Genomic DNA, 18,306 nt, shown 5'->3' with positions numbered 1-18,306 from the left:
CATTTCCCTGCAGTACAAAAAGGAGCAGTGTGAGGGTAAAAAACATAAGCAGACCCCCCATAGTGATGCCCAAAAGAAAGAATCATGAAACTACACAAGCAAAGACAGCAGGAGGTTGGACACCTGTTGAGCTCACTCTGAGGAAAAGAAGTTAGCTTAGTTAGCAGCAGGTTCATACAGAGCTAAGACCTTCAGTGCCAACACGGCAAAGGAAGATAAGTTTGTTTAACACTGCTTAAGACATGGTTCCAAAAAATTACTCTTTTATCTTTTCTTAGTTACTTTCTGGGTTTTTTAATGCCTTCATTCAGGAGAACAGGACAGTGTTTGGCATCAGCAGAGAAGATTTGGCAAATATTTCATGGGAGCAACCGATTAACTTTCCATGGATAGAAGATTAATTGCCAAAAGCATTGTTACAAGAAAGAAATAATCTACCCAACACTAATTTACTTGCTGCAAATAATAATAATAATAATGTAAGCAGGTCAGCTTCAGTGTTTGCAAGCTGTGTATTCAGATACAATGTGCAGGGTGACAGGAGCAAATGCGCCATCATTAAGACTCCCATTAAAGCTTGTCTGACAGCTGCTGTTTCAAAGAAAATGATTGACAGGTATATTAAACAGTGTGTTTGGCTGTGTGTGTGCATATTTTGAAATAGAATTACTTTGCACCCTACCAGTAAATTTAGCTGCCAGTTAGTTGGTTGTAGAGGGAGAAGCTTTGTGTATGTGTATGTGAGTGTGTGCGTGTGTGTGCGCTGCCTGCTCCAGCACAGCCTGGGGCCTGAAACTGCCAAAACATGAGCCTACAGTGTGTTTTGAGTAGCTTGATTCCCTGGAGGACAAACAAAGCTATCTTGCCAAACAGCGTCCAACCTGCAGCTGGCTCTGAGCAGAGGACGCTAAATACTGCTGAGCTTTCAACTGCAGCAGCTCTGCCTGAAGTCTGACACGTCTTCACATCATCGTCTGGAGCAATCACAAGAAATATCTGCTGTTTTTGATGATGTGTGTTGGGAAGTCTTAAGTCTTTCTTGGTGGAAAACCCAATCTTTTAAGCAACTACACTCTTACTTCCAGTGGCTTTTTAAAAAAACTGTATGTAACCACTCTCATTGTGGTACAGTACAACATTTTCAAGCTTATAAATGTGTAAAAACATGCATTTGAAATTGTTGTCCCAATTGAAGATTTTAACCTAATAAATTGTTGTAGAAAAGAGCTTAGACCTTGTGATTGTCCTACTTTAATGTTATACTCCCTTTCAGCAGACTGTCTGCTTCAATTTGGAGTTAGTTGCAGGTTTGTACGATAATTTGTTTCCAGACAGTGTTGGAAATTATGATGACCCTGTACATATTTCACATTCCAAATCTTAGTATCTAGAATATTGCCATGATCTGGATCATATTTTTACATCTGTCAGAAATCATGATGACCTTGTCTTGTATTGTTTGGCAAAGCAATCCGACCATTTATTGTGGCGTTATATACACATATGGTGAAAATGGCCCTATCTCACAATGATAAAGAATCCTTTCAAAGAATCCTGGATCCAGATGGTGATCCAGATCACCTCCAAAATTTAAACACTTCTTCCTCATCTGATTTTGAACATTTTCTGAAAATTTAATCAAGATCTGTTAGTTATTTTTTGAGTAACATTGTTCACAGACAGACAAACTCTCCCAAAACATAACTACCTTGGCGGAGGTAAAGATAACCTGACAAAGAAAAAAATAAGTTATTACTTGATCGACAATTTCCTCCAATAATTTCCCATCACAGATGAGAAGACTACAGCTAGTGAGCGCAGGACAGAGATGTACCACTTAATATTTTTCTTATAAATACAGGAGAAGGATTTCTGATCTCTCTGTGTGTCTATAGCTGCAGTCTGACCTAGTTATGACACAGACAGTCTTCGTTTCTTCCCTGTGTTTCTTCCCACCCTCCCAGGTGAGACTGCTAGGGAAAAACAAAGTGGGAAAAGGAGAAATTCAGGTTGAACAAGCAGACACTGGCTGTGTGTTTGAGTCTGGTTGTTGCCGTATGAAACTGTGCGTGTGATAACGCCAACAACTGAGTGACAATGCTCTCTTTGTTCAGTCAAGCCATGTGTCCAGGTCTTATTCAAAAGTAGGGCTATGTGACTGATTTATACCCCGTTGTTTAATACATGTAATAACTTCTGACTGACGGAGAAAACTGTGTAAACTCTCCCAACCCAGACACCTCTGGGTGTACCGACAACAGAGGCTGTCAGCCAAGATTTTCCAGGTAGAAAATCAAATTTGCAGCAAAACTAGTTTAATGCATTCAAAAAAGAGAACGACTGACACAGTCAGGCTCCGAGGGAAAATATATTATTTACATCCTCTGCAGCTTGAATAGATAAGTATGGACGAGAGGAGAAAAGAGGAAAATGATATGAAATTAAAGAGGAGGGACACTTGTCACTTTATGACGAGAGAGATCTCAATATGCATAAAAAGAGAGAAAAATCAGGGGCAGCTGAAGTTCACTACAAACAAGTGGTGCTGTGTTTTTGAGGCACAATAAATTCAGTTTGAAGTAAATGGAAAATAACGAGTTAAGCAGTATTACTTCGTCAGCGGTGCATTGACGTTTTCACTGATTTTTGGCGAGGTCTTGCTACAGCTGTTGAGTCAGCTACGCAAGGCTGTGCTCTGGAAATAGAAAGATGTTTTCTGTTGCTGCTACAGTGCTGGCTGCTTCAGAGGCATTTTTGGTACAAAATGAAGAAGTTTGTGTTAGGTAAGAGAAGGATTTAGAACAGAGCAGGTGAGTGGGAGGAAAGTGTGCACTCAGAGATGCACTGAGAGCTCATCTTGGTCTCCTTCTTCCCGTATTCATTTATACTTACACCAACCAGCCATAACATTACGACCACCGACAGGTGAAGAGAACATCCTTGACTCACTCTTTACAGAGACACTTGTAGGTGGGCGGGATGTGTCGAGCAGCAAGTGAACATCTCTTTGTTCAAACAGCAGAGCAAATGGCTCATTTTAGGATGAAAATGTGAGTCAGGACATATAACCCTTTTCAGTTTTACCCAAAATCTGCTGTTGTACCATTCATCCACATTTCAAACATTAACCATAAAATCTGAGGTTCATGACTGTGTGTGTCTCCCTGCATGGGAGCTGGTCTTAAAACCACACACCAACAGTAAAACCTTAACTGAATCTCTAACGGAATGACTTTAAATATTCAGATAAGTTTTGCCCCTCAACAACAACAAAAAAAAAAACAAAACAAAACTGAAAAATATTTTTTTGTGATGAAAAAGAGCCTTTTAAGTCTTATGTATCTGCTTTTTTCCTTTTCTTTTTAAATAATCTGTAAAATGTTGGCTGTAACAATGGAGTAGTATTTTGCCTGTAATGCCCATCTCTTGCTCCCAAGCACATTTCTGATCTCATTAGTTCACACACAGCAAGCTGTAACTTGAGGTCAACAGCCAAGGCTCTGCTCGCCATCCCGAAATCCATGGCTGAGGACCAAAGGTGACCAGGCCTTTCCTGTTAACGCTTCTCTGCAACAACCTGCCTGAGGAGCTCAGGATGGCTGCCCGAAACACTTTTTTATTGATGCGCTTTATTAATCTTCTATTTCTACTTTGTAACCCTGTTTTGAAAAGTGCTACATAACAACATTTATTATAATGTTATTGTCCTTATTTCACCATGCAAGCTAAAATATCAAAGTAAACATAGGCTACTTTCTTACACAGCATGCCGAGAGTTCACATGTTGGACTTCAGATGAAGCTCAAGCTGGTTATCAGCTACCCTCGCGTGACTGAAGTCAATTTAGTGGCAGCGCAGAACCATTAGTTATTAAAATTTACATAAGAAAAGATTAAGATGCAAAACCAGGTTTTATGTCAGATATGAACAGCAAACGCACAGAGAAACTGAGTTAAAGGTTACTTTCACTTGTTAAATCTTGGCTATACTGTATATATATATTGTATATATTGTAATTCATATACTCAGAATAAGACAATGGAGTTGCCCCCTTTTAGGGATAGGAATCAAAAACCAGTTCCTGTTGAGAATTGATAAGAAATGATCCAATCTATCCATATCGTTAGTCTTTATGCTAAATGATTCCCTTAATGGTTCTTTCCACTATGTCGGAGCTGCAGGACCATACGTGACTGGTCTGCCGCGGCTATCTTAGCTTAGCAGCTAGATAACATTTTCCAAGAAAACTCTGATTCAGAAATTCAGTTTGAATTTTTACTGAAGAACTAAACTCACAAAGAAATATCCATTACTCTCTCACAAAGGATTGCTATTCAATACATTAACATGGTATAAATCTCATTATTAACCAAAAACGATATAACAAAAATAGTGCTAGCTTGATGCTTTCATTTATGGAAAACTGCATTGATATGCTAGCAGTTAGCAAACATCGGTGCAACTTTGGCTTCAAAATAGAACTTTCACTTTCATCACAGAGACATATCAGAATTATTCTTTGTAAAAAATATGGAAAAACTCCAAATGTCAAAAGACTTGCAGGCAACTGAAAGAAAGTCCTGCACAGGCTCATTACTATGACAAGGTTCCAAACAACTTAGAATAATGCTATAATCACTTTGGGACACCAGATGGAGTCAGTAATATATTACAAACACAACATCAACGTCACGGAATGTACTTGTATTATGTTACTTATTTCTATACATTAACGCCCAGAGATATCCAGATCCAGAGACTAATTACAAAATTATTTGCTAATAAACTCAACTAAATGTTGTTAACCCAGAAAACCTGTAAACCTCAAGGAGAAAATTCACATAAGGAATTGATAACAGAAATGACAAAGAATTGGATCGATAAGTAGATTCGACGGTGTTCTTTCACTGTTGAGCCAATCTGCTCTTGTAAACACTAAAAGCCAACACATACAGAGACAGAGAGTGAAGAGCAGAGGGACATGAGTTAAACATTTCCTGGAAGGCCGATCAATTTGATGTTAGTGTTCAATCTGAAACTCATCAAAGGCTCAAACTGAGGTTGAATTACACCAACACTGTTCCAGCTATCGTTAAAAAAGATAGACTCTCAATCCAGCTTCCCTCATGTCCGCCTAGTCCATGCTGAGTGCTGAGAGTCGATAGCATTTTAGTGCTGAACAAATCATTAATCTGCCCTTCTGGCAGAGAGTTATGTGCATGACGATGCATTTTATCGCCTTGGTCATCCACGTGTGAAAAAAGGAAAACAGAAGGAAACACTTTCCCTGCTGCTAAATGTAGTTTTATCGTAAAGTTGCAGAATTACCATCAAAAATTTACCAGGATTTTGATTTCAAACATCTCAATCACAGGACAAAGAATAATGCCAAAAACATTAGTTAAAGAGAGAAAGAAATCTAAAAAATATTGAGGAAAGTTGATCTGCTTTTAATAGGTCATGCTTAAAAAAAGTTGTATGTTTATAGGAAGATAATGTAGATAAGGCTTCTTCCTATAAAGAGATAAATACACCTGTGTGCTGGAGGCTTAAAGGAGCTCGTAACGCCCTCTAAGAATATTTGTGGAGCACCTTCCTGGCGTGTCAATTGACAAATAAAAGAGATTAAACAGATTATAGAGCTTATAGGTGTGTATTGTGTTGCCTGTTTGTTGTATAACAAGTTGGACAGTAACCAGGTGACTGCTGTACAATAGAGTAACACAAGTGTTGAGCAGAAGACTGAGAAAACAAATCCAAAAAGATGCAGCTCTTCATGTGTGTGGGCGGGGCTGTGATGAGCAGAAGCATGAGCAAACATGGAGTGGATCGATCCACACTGATGAAGCTTTGATTTAGTGTGAGTCAGCAGGAAAGGGACCAGAGGATAAGCAGAAGAGACAGAGGAGTGAAAGAGAGGATATAGAAGATGGATCAGGAGAAAAAACAGGACAGAAAGGAGCGAGAGGGGAATGCAGCAGAGAAAGAACAGCAGCCTCTCTGGTTGTGTTTATCAAACGAGGCGTTTCTCTGCAGAGGCTCCACATTTCTCTCTTTGTTCATCTCATCCTCTTTTACTCTTTGTCCTCATTCTTCTGAGCCCTGAGCTCCTCATGTGCTGCCACTACAGAAATATTTACCTTTAAAGTGATTCCTCTAATGCCTCCACTTTGATATTAAGCATCTTGACACCGTTATCAGTGGGAGCTTCTGTCATTCCCAGAGTCTGATCCCACCAGTGGGGTAACAAGAGGCTGTGAGACAGGAAAGCAAAGAGGCTTTAAAGTCTTAAGAAAGATGTCTGAAGTCACAAAGAGTCTGAGTCACTCAAAGGCAGAAAAGTCCAAGTGGTTTTTCAAGTTTCAGCTTCTCAAATGTTTTAAAGATGTCAGCTGGGGCAATGGGAAAAACTGGGATCGTTTGACTGTCAAACTCATCTATGAAGAAAATCAAAGCTTTTTGTAACCAGTAAGGTAAACTCTATTCAATTTAGAGCACAAAAAATAAAGCAGTTTGTGTTCAGTAGTTCATTTTATGTTGTAGCAACGCTTTACGGACAGTAAATCTTACACTGTTGGAAAGTCTTTTAGTATTTGTGGGATGAGCAGCAAAGCTGTGTACATGGGTTTTGCCCATAAAAAATATGCCAAATCTTCTCTGCCAATGCCAAACAGGTTACAAGATAACATGTCAGGTAATGTGTAAATTACCGCACTGAAATTAGTCATGTTCTAAATTTACTGTCAAGTTTACAAACCAACTCTAAGTATACCTAGCAATATTTCATTAAACTACATTTAGACTGTGTATGGGCTCCTTATATAAAGCTACAGCTCTGTATATTCTGCAGAAACTGAACAACTCTTACAGCTGACGTCTTTAAATAAATAGATTCCATATGATGTGAAATGTGCAACATCAAGAGTTCAAAACACAAGACTAGATGACAATCATGAAATAGAGCAGAGGATGCAAAAAATGGTGTATAAAAATTGTTCAAAATGCATTACAAAAGCATTTTCGGTTTTTAAACTGTTGTATGATGTAGGGATGTCCCAATACAGATTTTTGTTCACTTTCCATGGTATGTTTAGCAGATGTTGATCCAATACCAGTACCTCTCTCTGATCAATCCTGTACTCCGTTGGGTGATTCTGTTGTCAATGACAAATAATATTTGTTGTATTAAAGTGAGCCCTGTTGGTACCTCCTCGAGGAACACTCACTTTACAAATGTTGCAAGATGCTGTTTTACTATCATTGCTTTCCAAAGAGAAGAGGATTCCCATGCAGTAGACGTGTTTGCAACATGGTTTGAATTACAGCAGCTGTACAGCATGACGGTTAGGGATGGGTACCTTTCACATTTGAAACGATAAGGTACCGGTTCCCGGTACTTGACAATCGGCAATCGATCCTCAAGAGTCCCAATTTTAGGTACTTTTTGTGTTTATGTGGTAAAAAATATCAATTTGTTAAATAATACAATGTCAGAGTTTTTCAATTTAACATATTTATTCTTCAATATTATCCTTGCAATGCTGTGTTCATGACCAGCGTGGAAAATCGCCTACTCTGCCACTCCCTAACAGTCACAAGGATGCATTAAGGTACCTAAATATGGTGCCTTTTGATTTTACATGACTTTGTACCTGGTACTTTTGACAGAATTCGGTCGGTACCTATAAAAGTACCTAATCCGGTACCCAGCTCTAGTGACGGCACTAAAAACATACGAAAACTGGACCAGTCCTGATCGCGTAATGAAATCTGAAGCTTTCCGATCCTCCAAAAGAAGCCATATCAGGCGCAGATACCGATCAGCGTATCGGATCGGGACATCTCTAGTATGAAGGTCAAAACAGTCTGTATATGAAAAACAATTATGATTATCTACCAGATCCCGATCCTGCCGTGAAAACATCCTGACATGTTTTACTCAGTATCGCCCCCTAATGGAGAACATTTTCCTTAAGAAGAAGCAGAAAAGGTGAGGTTTTTGGCTGCTGGTTTTTGGTCATTCTCACAAAATCAAATGTGGCCTTCTATGAGAAATTTGGTATGAACACACTCCTCTAGGTGTATGTGCATGTGTGTGTGTGTGTGTGTGTGTGTGTGTTTACCAGCCTGAGTTTCATCTGTATCTAACACCAACGTTAAGTGATACTCATCCTACGCACGCACACTTTCTTACATTACACAAAAAGGAAGTAATGACTCATAACTCTGAACATTTTGTTAAGTCAACAGTGAGAGAAAAACTAATCACACACAGACGTGCACACACTCTGAACAAAAACACCAAAGACTCCCTGGTGTAAGAACGTTTAAATAGAGCCTCTCCTCCTCTCCGCTCATTCATCTTTAAGTCAAAGTGAAACATCAACAGCGGGGCTTTCATAGCAGCTCGACACCCACAACGACACGGCTATAAAAACATCCCACTGCACAGTAGTCTGCACAGGTTTCAATCACACACACACACACACAGACAAACACACACTTGTTCCCACCTGAGTCTCGAGGGAAACAGGTAGCTGATTGAATTACCAGGAATGCTGCTGCACAAACGACAATGTAGGGAGGGACTGGATCAGCACACTGGAGACTGTGTGAGAGTTTCTCAATGAAACCTGGCTAATATACGCACAGGAAACCCCGAGAGGCCAAACAGTGTGTGTGCGTGTGTGTGTGTGTGTGTGTTCTCAGATGTGTTTCTGTATCTTCTTAAGGAGGAGAAAATGTCAAGGTGGAGCTAGCCACAACTTCATTACAGGGGTTTTGAGGAAAAAATGTGGATTTAGAGAGATTAATCGCTAAATTGAGGATTAAAGGGTTAAAATGAGGTCCTCGTGACATTTTAGGTGAGTGGCTAAGAAATTAAAGGAGTTAAATCAGGGCATGTTTGGGTGTGGGAATTAACTGTTGGCCCGTTAACAAGGACAACTTGAAAAACATTCTTGAGTTAAAAGTCATTACAGTGTTCTTCTGTATTGTTTGTGTTCTTGTGTGCTTCAACCAATGAGAGGAAAGCATCTTTAACAACAATAACCACAGAACTCCTGAGAACAGGACAAAACAATCTAGCTCCATTAACTGAAGATCAGAGAGACGCACGCAAAACTATTAGCGTACCCTGCTGACAGCTGCTGGTGCACCACGTTTCATCAGGGCTCCTCATGTGCAAGTATGTGTGTCACTGTGTCATCGTGTGGTTGTAGGAGAGAAACGCAGTGAATGTTAGACCTATTTGTTTTCTGTGTACTTTATTCAAGTATTTTACACTATTAAAGAAAAAGGCTATGTAGAAAAAGTTGCCCCGAAAGATAACTTGACTAAGGTTGCACACCAGGTCAGGACTGAGTTCTTTCTGCAGCCAACCGTTGCATCAACATGAAGTGTACTTTCTACTTCCCGCCCTCCCTTTGTCCTAGCTTTTTTCAGCTGTCATGTTAGCAGCCATGCAGAGAAGTACAAAAAACAAAAGAAAGAAAGAAGTGTCAGCATTTTTAAAAGTGATGAAGACCAACTGTCACTGAAATGCAACAGGTGTGCATGCGTTTGTGAGGGTCATAAACCCGTTTACACTAGAACCACCTGTTTGAACTCTGACACTAAACACTGTGCCTTTACTTCAAAACTGAGAAGTCAACACAACCAGGAGGCCACAGTTCAAACCTTCACACTGAGTCTGCACTGTGAGATCATCTGCAGCAATCATTCATCAGAAAACTGCAAACAAAGCGTCCTCTTCCTAAAATGAAGTGCGTGAATGCAAGTGAAAAGTCTACATAACATAAACCGCCCTTATTTTTGTGCTTAATTTATGCATCCTCAATCATGAACTTGGTTATTTTTTTTGCTTCTTCATTGGTTTAAATGTGTGTGTGAAGTATCAAACTGAATCACCAGCTAGGTTTCCTTTCCTAAACACAGTTATCATCAAGTTTTGCAAAAAAATGGAAGTAACACTCATCTTCTTGGAAAAGCAAAACACCTTGACTCACAGCCAACAGCATAAAAATGTAGCATCTTTGTTCCTGATTCATTGTTAAAGTCTGTTGTCTCACAGCTAGAGTGCGTCTCTGTGGCTCTCCTGTCCAGTCTAGAAAGAAAAGAAACCCTGTTGCGGTCGTTCTTTAACAAAGCGCATTGTTTTCCTCTTCAGGCGCCGTTGGACAGCCCTCCAGCTCTTGTCAGCTGAATGGAGGCACATCAGTGTGTTGTTATGGCAGACCCTCAGCAGGTGGTGGTCAGGGCTTGCTCTGCTTCTTGTCAGCTGAAGAAGAACTTTGTGATTCAGATTTCAGAAAAAAACAAAAAGGTGTTGGAGCCTTTGTGTAAGTTGTCTACTTATTTTACTGCAGTTTGTTGTCCTCTTTGCTTCAGTGTATTGGTACAAAAGAAATCCCTGAAAGGAGTGACTCTTTTACCTGGTAGGGATTAGCCTCCATTCATCCAGAACAGCTCAGTACCACATGCTAATCTAGTTATTCTAGTCCTGGTGTACATACTGTGCATGGACAGAGACACTTGGCTGAAAGTCAATCTGGTTCAGGTACAAAACTAAAGCCAGCAAACAAAACAAACGTAGTTAATTAGACGAAAATATGCAAATGATTTGAGTTAATAACACAAGTCTTTAAGGAGTGTTTTGGGACCTGGACAATCAGCAGAGAATTTCCTGTTGGCCGCAGAAAAGTAAATCTCATTATGTAATGTCCAGTCACAGAGCAGGAGCATTCAAAACCACGGTGGAGCCTGACGTCACCGGCTGCTATTGAAGACTCTTCCATGCAAACAAAACTCACCTTGTGTGTCTATTTTTGGAGTGATGGGTGAATATTTGGAGGAACACAAAGTGCTTGACGCATTCGTTGTATTGTCAAGAGAAAACTGTAAAGAAGTTTTAAGTTTTTCATTAATTTTAAAAATGAAATTATAGTTTTTCTGATGTCACTGCTTAGATAAAATCTGTTTTTTGTTACTTTCAAGACTAAAAATTTACTCTGAATTATTTTTCAATACAGTTTGCTACACAGTTTATCATTTTTAGGTGTGTCTTTATATTTAGAGCATAGTTAATCCTGACTGACACAAAGCATAAAATTTTAGGCAATCCAAAATCAACTCAATATTTACCTGAATTTAAATACACATGACAAACTATGAACAAAACATCTCCCTGTTTTAAATTCAGTTACATTGAATCCACTTTTTTCCCGTTTGATAGAAAACCTGTTGTGCTAACTCTGATAATGTTCCTCTTTTAAATCTTTACCTAAGCTTGTTATGTATATTTCTTGTGATCACACCATCTCTACTTACAGCTACCCTCCTTTCCACTTAATCTAATTACCATCAGAGAGATGCTGAACCTCAACAGACCCCAGCAGCCACTGATGCAGGGAGAGAAATTGATAAGACGAGATACTGGAAAGCAGAAGTGACAGGACGGTGAAGTGTGATGACACACAGGCCAACAGCTGACCAAAACAGACAGACAGGGAGGGAGACTATGAGGCAGGGTCAACTGCATGCAACACACACACACACTCTCACAGTCAAACACAAACTAGGGGACAATAGACTCTGCACAGCCTCTTTTAAAGCAGCCAGTCTCCTCCTCTAACTAAAAACTACCTCCTTTCTTTCACAAAAACCATCACATCCCTCTCTGGATCGGTGTCTCTGTATTGTTCCAATTCTGTCAAATTATCTCCCATCATCCCCATTTTTCCAGCCGGGTGGGTGCAGTCTGGTTGCTTACCCCGTTTACTAGTGAGGAGGGGAGTCCATGGTCAGCAGTCCCCCTTGTTCCACAAGCCAAACCCTCATCCACTGAAGTCATCCACTCGCCCTGTTCACCAGGGCTAAGTCCGCTGTCTTCGCTCTTACACACACTCACACAGAGGCACACTCACACACACACTCACAACACAGGTGTTCCCTTCAAAGGCAGCAGCAGCAGGAGGAGGAGGAAGCGTCGGGATAGTCCAAAGGGTGAGTCCCTGGTAGTGGTATAATCCAAAGAGAGGAAGAGGAGCGCAGGATGTATCGTTCACTTTAAAACACGGCACCGGCTGCCTGGCTCCTGCTAGAGACTGCCTCTCTGTCTCTGTAACACACAAACTCACACTCACACACACACACAGAAAACACAAGCAGGGACTCTGGACCTCACACACTCACACTCTTCCTCTTGAGCTGACTGGTTCGCCGGCTGACTTGCATTCACACAGTGAGAGCTCAGATCAGGCAACAGTTGTTGAATTCATGGCCCCTCCTCCCCTCTCCCTCCTTCCCCTTTGCGGGTGGTTTCTTAGCAACTAGCTTCGGTGGGCGGGGCTTGTGAGAGTCCTCACATTGCTGCACACTCTGCTCTCTGCTGCCGCCCACTCAGGCTATATTTGCATATGAAGTCCTGCCTGCCTCTGTGTTGTGTCCCCGCTGTAGAAAGGTTAGGTAGAGCCTGTGTGGGCTGAGGAGACAGGCAGAATGGGGGGCGAGGGGATCGTTGTCACTTTGACCCAAACAGTTTGTCTTCAGTGATGCAGCAGATTTAACAAGATGGGTTGGAGAGAAAAGAGGTCCACAATGAAGGGAGAATAGAGGGAGGGAGCACTGAGGAGGAGGGGAGAGGTCACGGCAAAGTAGCCAGAGGTATTTGTTGTTCATTTCATTAACAGAAAAACAGACAAATCAGTTCAGAAAGTCATCTTTGTCTGCATCATGTCCTCTAATAAAAAAAAATGTCTACTTCTTAGGACTCAAAATACAGCTAGTGATTGACAGTTGGGGACAACCAGACACGAACTCCTTCTTCATGCATGTTTAATTTTTAAAGCTTGTCAAGCTAAAAATCATTTTAATATCTTTTCTTAAAAAAAAAAAAAAAAAAAAAAGCTCAATTTTGCAACTCGGCACTGTGACCTTACCTTAAAATCTGTTTTAATTTTTTTTCTTTTAATCTTATTTTGTTTTATTGTATGTTATCAGTTTTAATCTGCTTTTGAATTGAATTTTGTTTTCTTTCAATTTGTTCTGTCTGTAAAGTACTTTGAATTGCCTTGTTAAAATGTGCTATATAAATGAACTTGCCTTGCTTTGCCTTAAAAAGTGACAGCGCAGTTAAAGTTAGGAAAGAACAATAAAGACTATGTTCAGTTTTATTTTATTTTATTTACTTTTTTTTAATTTTAATCTCTTTTTTACTATTTTGTTTTATAAACTTATTTTTAAATTTGTTTTATTTATTTATTTTCAAATCATATAACTGCCAGCTGCAGGTGCTGTTAGTTAGATAATGTTTAATGCAGATTACTGGATTGCATGTGTGAGAAGTGTTCCCTCACTTAAGCTCCTAATACTGATTAAATGTCTTACTAGCAATAAAAAGTAGGATTAAATAACCTTAAAAGAATCACCTGTGTCTTTTGCAAAGCTCCACACCAAAAGTCTTTCTCCACAGAAAATATTTTGTATTATTTTTCAGACAAAACAAGCAGCTTAAAATCCCAGCACTGCCATCTCTGACATAACCTCGATACAATCCTCCCACTCTCACCTCCCAGTCAAGAGAACATATCAGTACTTTGGATGAAACTCTTTGGATGGCAGCTCAGTTTCAGGTTTAGTTGAAGTGAATAAAAGTCTGCTCAGAAAGACACACTTGAAGTTGCTTTATGCGGTGCAGATATGCAAGCAAAAATATGGTTTCTATATATTTTTTTTTTTTGCAGGGAGGCAATTCCTTTCACGTTCTGAAATCATTTCACTCAACTTAAACACTGACTGGCCTGAAGCATAAGCACACAATTTATTCCTCAAAGAGCTGACAGAAGTTGGGAATAAAAATCTTCATGGAGTGGGCTCTCCACAATGATCACCATTATTCATCTCTCAGCTTTTATCTGAGCTCTGCCGTCTGCAGGGCATTTATATCATTCTTTCAGCTGCCACTCCAAGCTTTACTTCCAAACTTATATCTTTAAATTGCTCTTTTTTGGTCAGACTGACCTCCTGGCTCTTTTACCTGAGTGTCAGAAAACAAACTAAAGCCACTGCTAGAGAGCCTTGATTTCTAATTATAACTCAGAAACTGTTTTCTGAAACTGTTTGATGGTCTCAGGCCTGAAAGCCATAGGAATACTGTGAATTCAAAATGTATCCATGGGCATTTCATGTGACATTCTGTGTGTCCTCTTTGTCATTATTTTTTCATTAATGCAACCAACTGACAGTCCCCTATAGCTACAGCACTACAGACATACTTGGAGTTAGACTGCAACATAATAAAATACTTGAATAAGCTACAAAACAAAATGTGGTTATATAAGGATAGATTTTTCTTTACAAGGACAGCTACTTAGTGGCCGTTAAACTAGGTGCACCTGTTCAATTGCTCATTAACGCAAATAAGTCATCAGCCAATCACATGGCAGCATCTCAAATCATTTAGCCTCGCAAAAACTGGACAACATAAGATTAAAACATGTTGCCTGGTCTAATGAGTCTGGATTTCTGCTCCACATTTAGATGGTAGGGTCAGAGTTCGGAGTAAACATCATGAAAGCATGGATCCATCCTGCATTGTATCAACGCTTCATGCTGCTGCTAGAGTAAAGATGTAGGGGAGATTTTTTGGCACACTTTTGGCCTGTTGTACCGACTGGGCATGGTTTAAAGTCCACAGCCTACCTGAGTAGTGTTGCTGAACACGTCCATCCCTTTATGAGCACAGTGTACCACAGCACAAATCATGTCAAACTGGTCTCTTGAACGTGACAATGAGAGCTCCTTTGGGATGTGGAGGAACGGGAGACTCAGCTGAGATATGTTCCCAGTACCTTGTTGAATCTATGCCACAAAGAATTAAGGCAGCTCTGAAGGCAAAGGGGGTCTAGCCTGGTACCAGCACGGTGTACTTAATAAAGTGGCTGGTGGGTGTAGATGACCTGGTTTCAGTTGTGCTGTATGCAGACATCCAGGTAATGAGGGAGCACTACTATATTTAATGTGGACTACCTGAGCCATGTTTGGCACAGCAGTGGCTCTAATGAAAGGTACCTGAAATCAAAATCAGGTATGAATCTAAATATATAGAAGTGACACATGAATGTATGATAAGAGTTTCTTCTGAATGCTTAAATTAATGGATCAGAGACGAGATGTGGATGAAGTATGTTACAGAGCAGAGGACAAAATAACGAAGGTATGAGAGAGTATGAGAATTGAATTTAGAGAAAGTGTTTTTATTTGTTTTGTTTGTCTTTATCTCACAGATATTGCTGTACTATATCTCTGTATTATTTTGCCAAGATTATGAAGCACTCTGTCTTAATAATGTCATCTGAGAACTTCCCTGTCTCCAATGCTGCTGTTGTCCTACTTTTATTTGAAGGACCAGTCCCCCATGCTGCACAGACCTACATCACACAATCTACTGCCCCCATATCGAATCCCTGATGTCTCTGATTGAAGCATATTTATGGTTAAATGTTGTATTTTTTCTGCTTCTGTGTGTATGCTCACAGCTCCTGTTTCACCACATTGTGTTTGTTTCTGTAACTGGACTCAGCAGCTTCTGGCAAAAGGTGACAGTACCTGAGCCAAATCCTAATCCTGCTAAAATTACAGGAAAATGTCAGTGAACTTATTACCTCTTACCTCCTCTTCCCTCCCTCTCCTCTGTCTGTGTTTCACTTTTAATTTCATGACTCATACTCTGCCTGCTGCTTGAGTCCTGGTACTCAGAGCGGCTGCTCTTAGTCTGATGGAGTGATGAGGGAAAAGAGGAAGAGGTGATGACGGAGATGAAGAGGAGGAAAGAGATGCAATACCAAATAAAACCCAATTATGTGGAAAGGAATGCACCCTTCTTGTACTCTCCTTTCTCTCTCCCTCCCTCTTTCTCTCCGACTCCGTCACTTCACAAGGATGTTGGCCGTGGCTCAGCCAATAGCCTGAGGCTATTTGTTTATGTGCAATTTGTTAGAGGGCTGGCCTCTTTCCCCCTTTTCAAAGAAGCCGTTTACAATTCTATTCATGTCTACCTGCCTCATTCAGACAGCAGCACATAGTTATGGAACAAGCGCTGAGGCTTTCACAAAATGTGAACACAGTTATGTTAATGCTATTCAGAGAGGGGGTGCAATACTTGCTGATGTGTTAAAGATGAAGCTCAGAGCCAAGGAGGATGAATCCACATGAAACTCCTCATTGGTGAATGGACACAGGACAAAAACAAACATACAATCAGACACAGACTGTTCAAATCCTGCTGCAAACAGTAGTGTTAAAAAGCACAAACCAAACTAATGTTCATGTTGCAGAGTTCAGCTGAAACAGATCTGTGGGGATTCTCAACCAGCTGCTGGGGTTCGCAATGCAGCAAGACGAATGATAGAGAGGACGAGGGTGGGGGTGGGGGGTAGGGGGGATGAAGAGAGAGGGAGAGAAGAAGGAGCTTTAAAGAAACAAACGAGGCAGGGATGCTCTTCAGGGGGCAGTGGGTTGGTAGGCTGCTTATTTAGGCCAATAACTCTGCTGCTGCCTTCTGTAGATACACTTTAAACAAATGTGAAAGACGATGATACACTTGCATATATTTGCATAAGCTGTAAAAAGACATAGTGCTCTGACGTATGTGATCTTAATGATTTGTTTGACCTCGTTTCAGTCCATTTGGCCAGCAGTGCCTCCATTTGTCCTCTGGCTCCTTGGCCCAGCTATCCCTTTTTTTCAGTGCTGCATGCTGCGGCAGAGTCCACAGCATGCTTAATTCCTAAGCTACAACAATGACGGCACAAACATACATCTTATTTTCTTTTTTTGGATTAGTAATATCTTGATTAGTTAAAGATGCTTTAAATAAACTGCCTTCCCTCCTTCTGGCTCAGAGTCTCAAGCACACTGTGTTGAATTACTCTTAGCAACGCGTGTGTTTGTTTTGGAATTAAATGGAGATTGGATGGAAAGAAATTTTCTTTGTTCAATACATTTTGTTGTTGGATACAAAGTGCGAAGGTAAGGTATTTATTAGGGATGTCCCGATATTACATTTTCACTTCCGATACGATACCGATACTGCAGCATTGAGTATTGACCGATACCAATATTAATCCGATACAATATCAGCATTAAACATTCATACTTTTATTACTTATTTTATAGTATGTTTGTCATGTTAGAAAAGGCTTGATTAAGTGATATTATTCACACATAGAACAGTAGTCAGCAACAGTAGGTATGAGAAAAAACTAATCCATTTATTATTAACCAATGGGTAACAGAAACTGCTTATATCGGAGCGCTTATACCGGAGATTTTAGATGCATTTCGATACGATACCGATACTTGTTTTTTTGCTGATATCGGACCGATATCCGATATCAGTATCGGACTGGGACACCTCTAGTATTTATCAGTACAGTGACATCAAGCAAACATTGTAGTAGCCAGCTATATGCAGTGCTATCGGCAGCCCAGTTACGACGCATTTGTAGGCTAACGTGACAACAAGAAAACACTGTCAGTTTGTAAGTAGTTTAGCACCCGTTCATATTTAGCACAGCTGGCAGCCCAGTGCTATGAGACATGTCCGTAATGTGTAACTTTAGTGAATCCTGATAAGCTATGTCCTGCCAGTCATCTACCAAGCAGAGCTAACGTAACCTCACTCTTCATTTTATTGACTCTCAAGTTTGAACAGACCACTGCAGAATAACTGCTGCATTTGGGTTGGAAAGGATATTACCATTAACAGTTCAGCCCTTGTGTTATAGAGTGATACAGCCCAAGCTAAAGGCTAATTAGGCTCGGGCTGTATCACTCTCCCTTTTAGCTTTCTTCTGTCTTTTTTCTGTCTGGCAGTTAGGCTCCTGTGTCCACCATTGCTACAAAATTAATCACAGAAATCAATTTAGCAGAAAAAAACACAGATGTCTCTTCTCACTACTGAACTTTAGACGTGCTGTAAATCAATCCGGTCCAGCTTGACTCAATTGGAAAGCTAAGAAGTAGCAATTTAAAATAACCTGTTACCTGTTATATTGGTGCTGATAATCTCCTTGTAAAGTTAGGATTATATTAGGCATACATCTAGAAGGGAGACTTTTTCAAGATCACTGAGAAACTCCTCACGACTTCTTTAAATAATTACACATTGTGTTAAAAAGCCAGGCATAACTACCATGATTTCTATCCAACATTGTGCAGCCTCGGAGTTTGGAGGTCTATATTTGAAGCAGAGATCTATTACAGAGCCTGAAACCTGCCAACACGCAAGAACTAAGCACACTACTC

The 18,306-nt window shown here is 40.2% G+C and overlaps 1 protein-coding gene across 3 annotated transcripts in view; it reads right to left on the bottom strand.

The window, feature by feature from the left end:
* The window catches only part of rab11fip4b (RAB11 family interacting protein 4 (class II) b), a 71,202-nt gene that overhangs the window by 21,258 nt on the left and 31,638 nt on the right, over window positions 1-18,306 (bottom strand). Inside the window, exon 1 of one of the 3 annotated variants that reach the window (XM_074688830.1) lies at window positions 11,771-12,255. The exons of the other annotated variants lie outside the window; for them this stretch is intronic. Coding sequence (XP_074544931.1) covers window positions 11,771-11,851 — 81 coding nt within the window. The 5' untranslated portion in view covers window positions 11,852-12,255. Of the gene's footprint in view, window positions 1-11,770; window positions 12,256-18,306 lie in introns of those variants that run through there. 3 annotated transcript variants of the gene reach the window in all.

The sequence above is a fragment of the Halichoeres trimaculatus genome, unplaced genomic scaffold, assembly GCF_033239565.1.
Source record: "Halichoeres trimaculatus isolate MK-OKI-2021-1 unplaced genomic scaffold, fHalTri1.1 fHalTri1_scaffold_2, whole genome shotgun sequence".
NCBI classification, from domain to species: Eukaryota; Metazoa; Chordata; class Actinopteri; order Labriformes; family Labridae; genus Halichoeres; species Halichoeres trimaculatus.
This window is presented reverse-complemented; position numbering and strand designations above follow the sequence as displayed.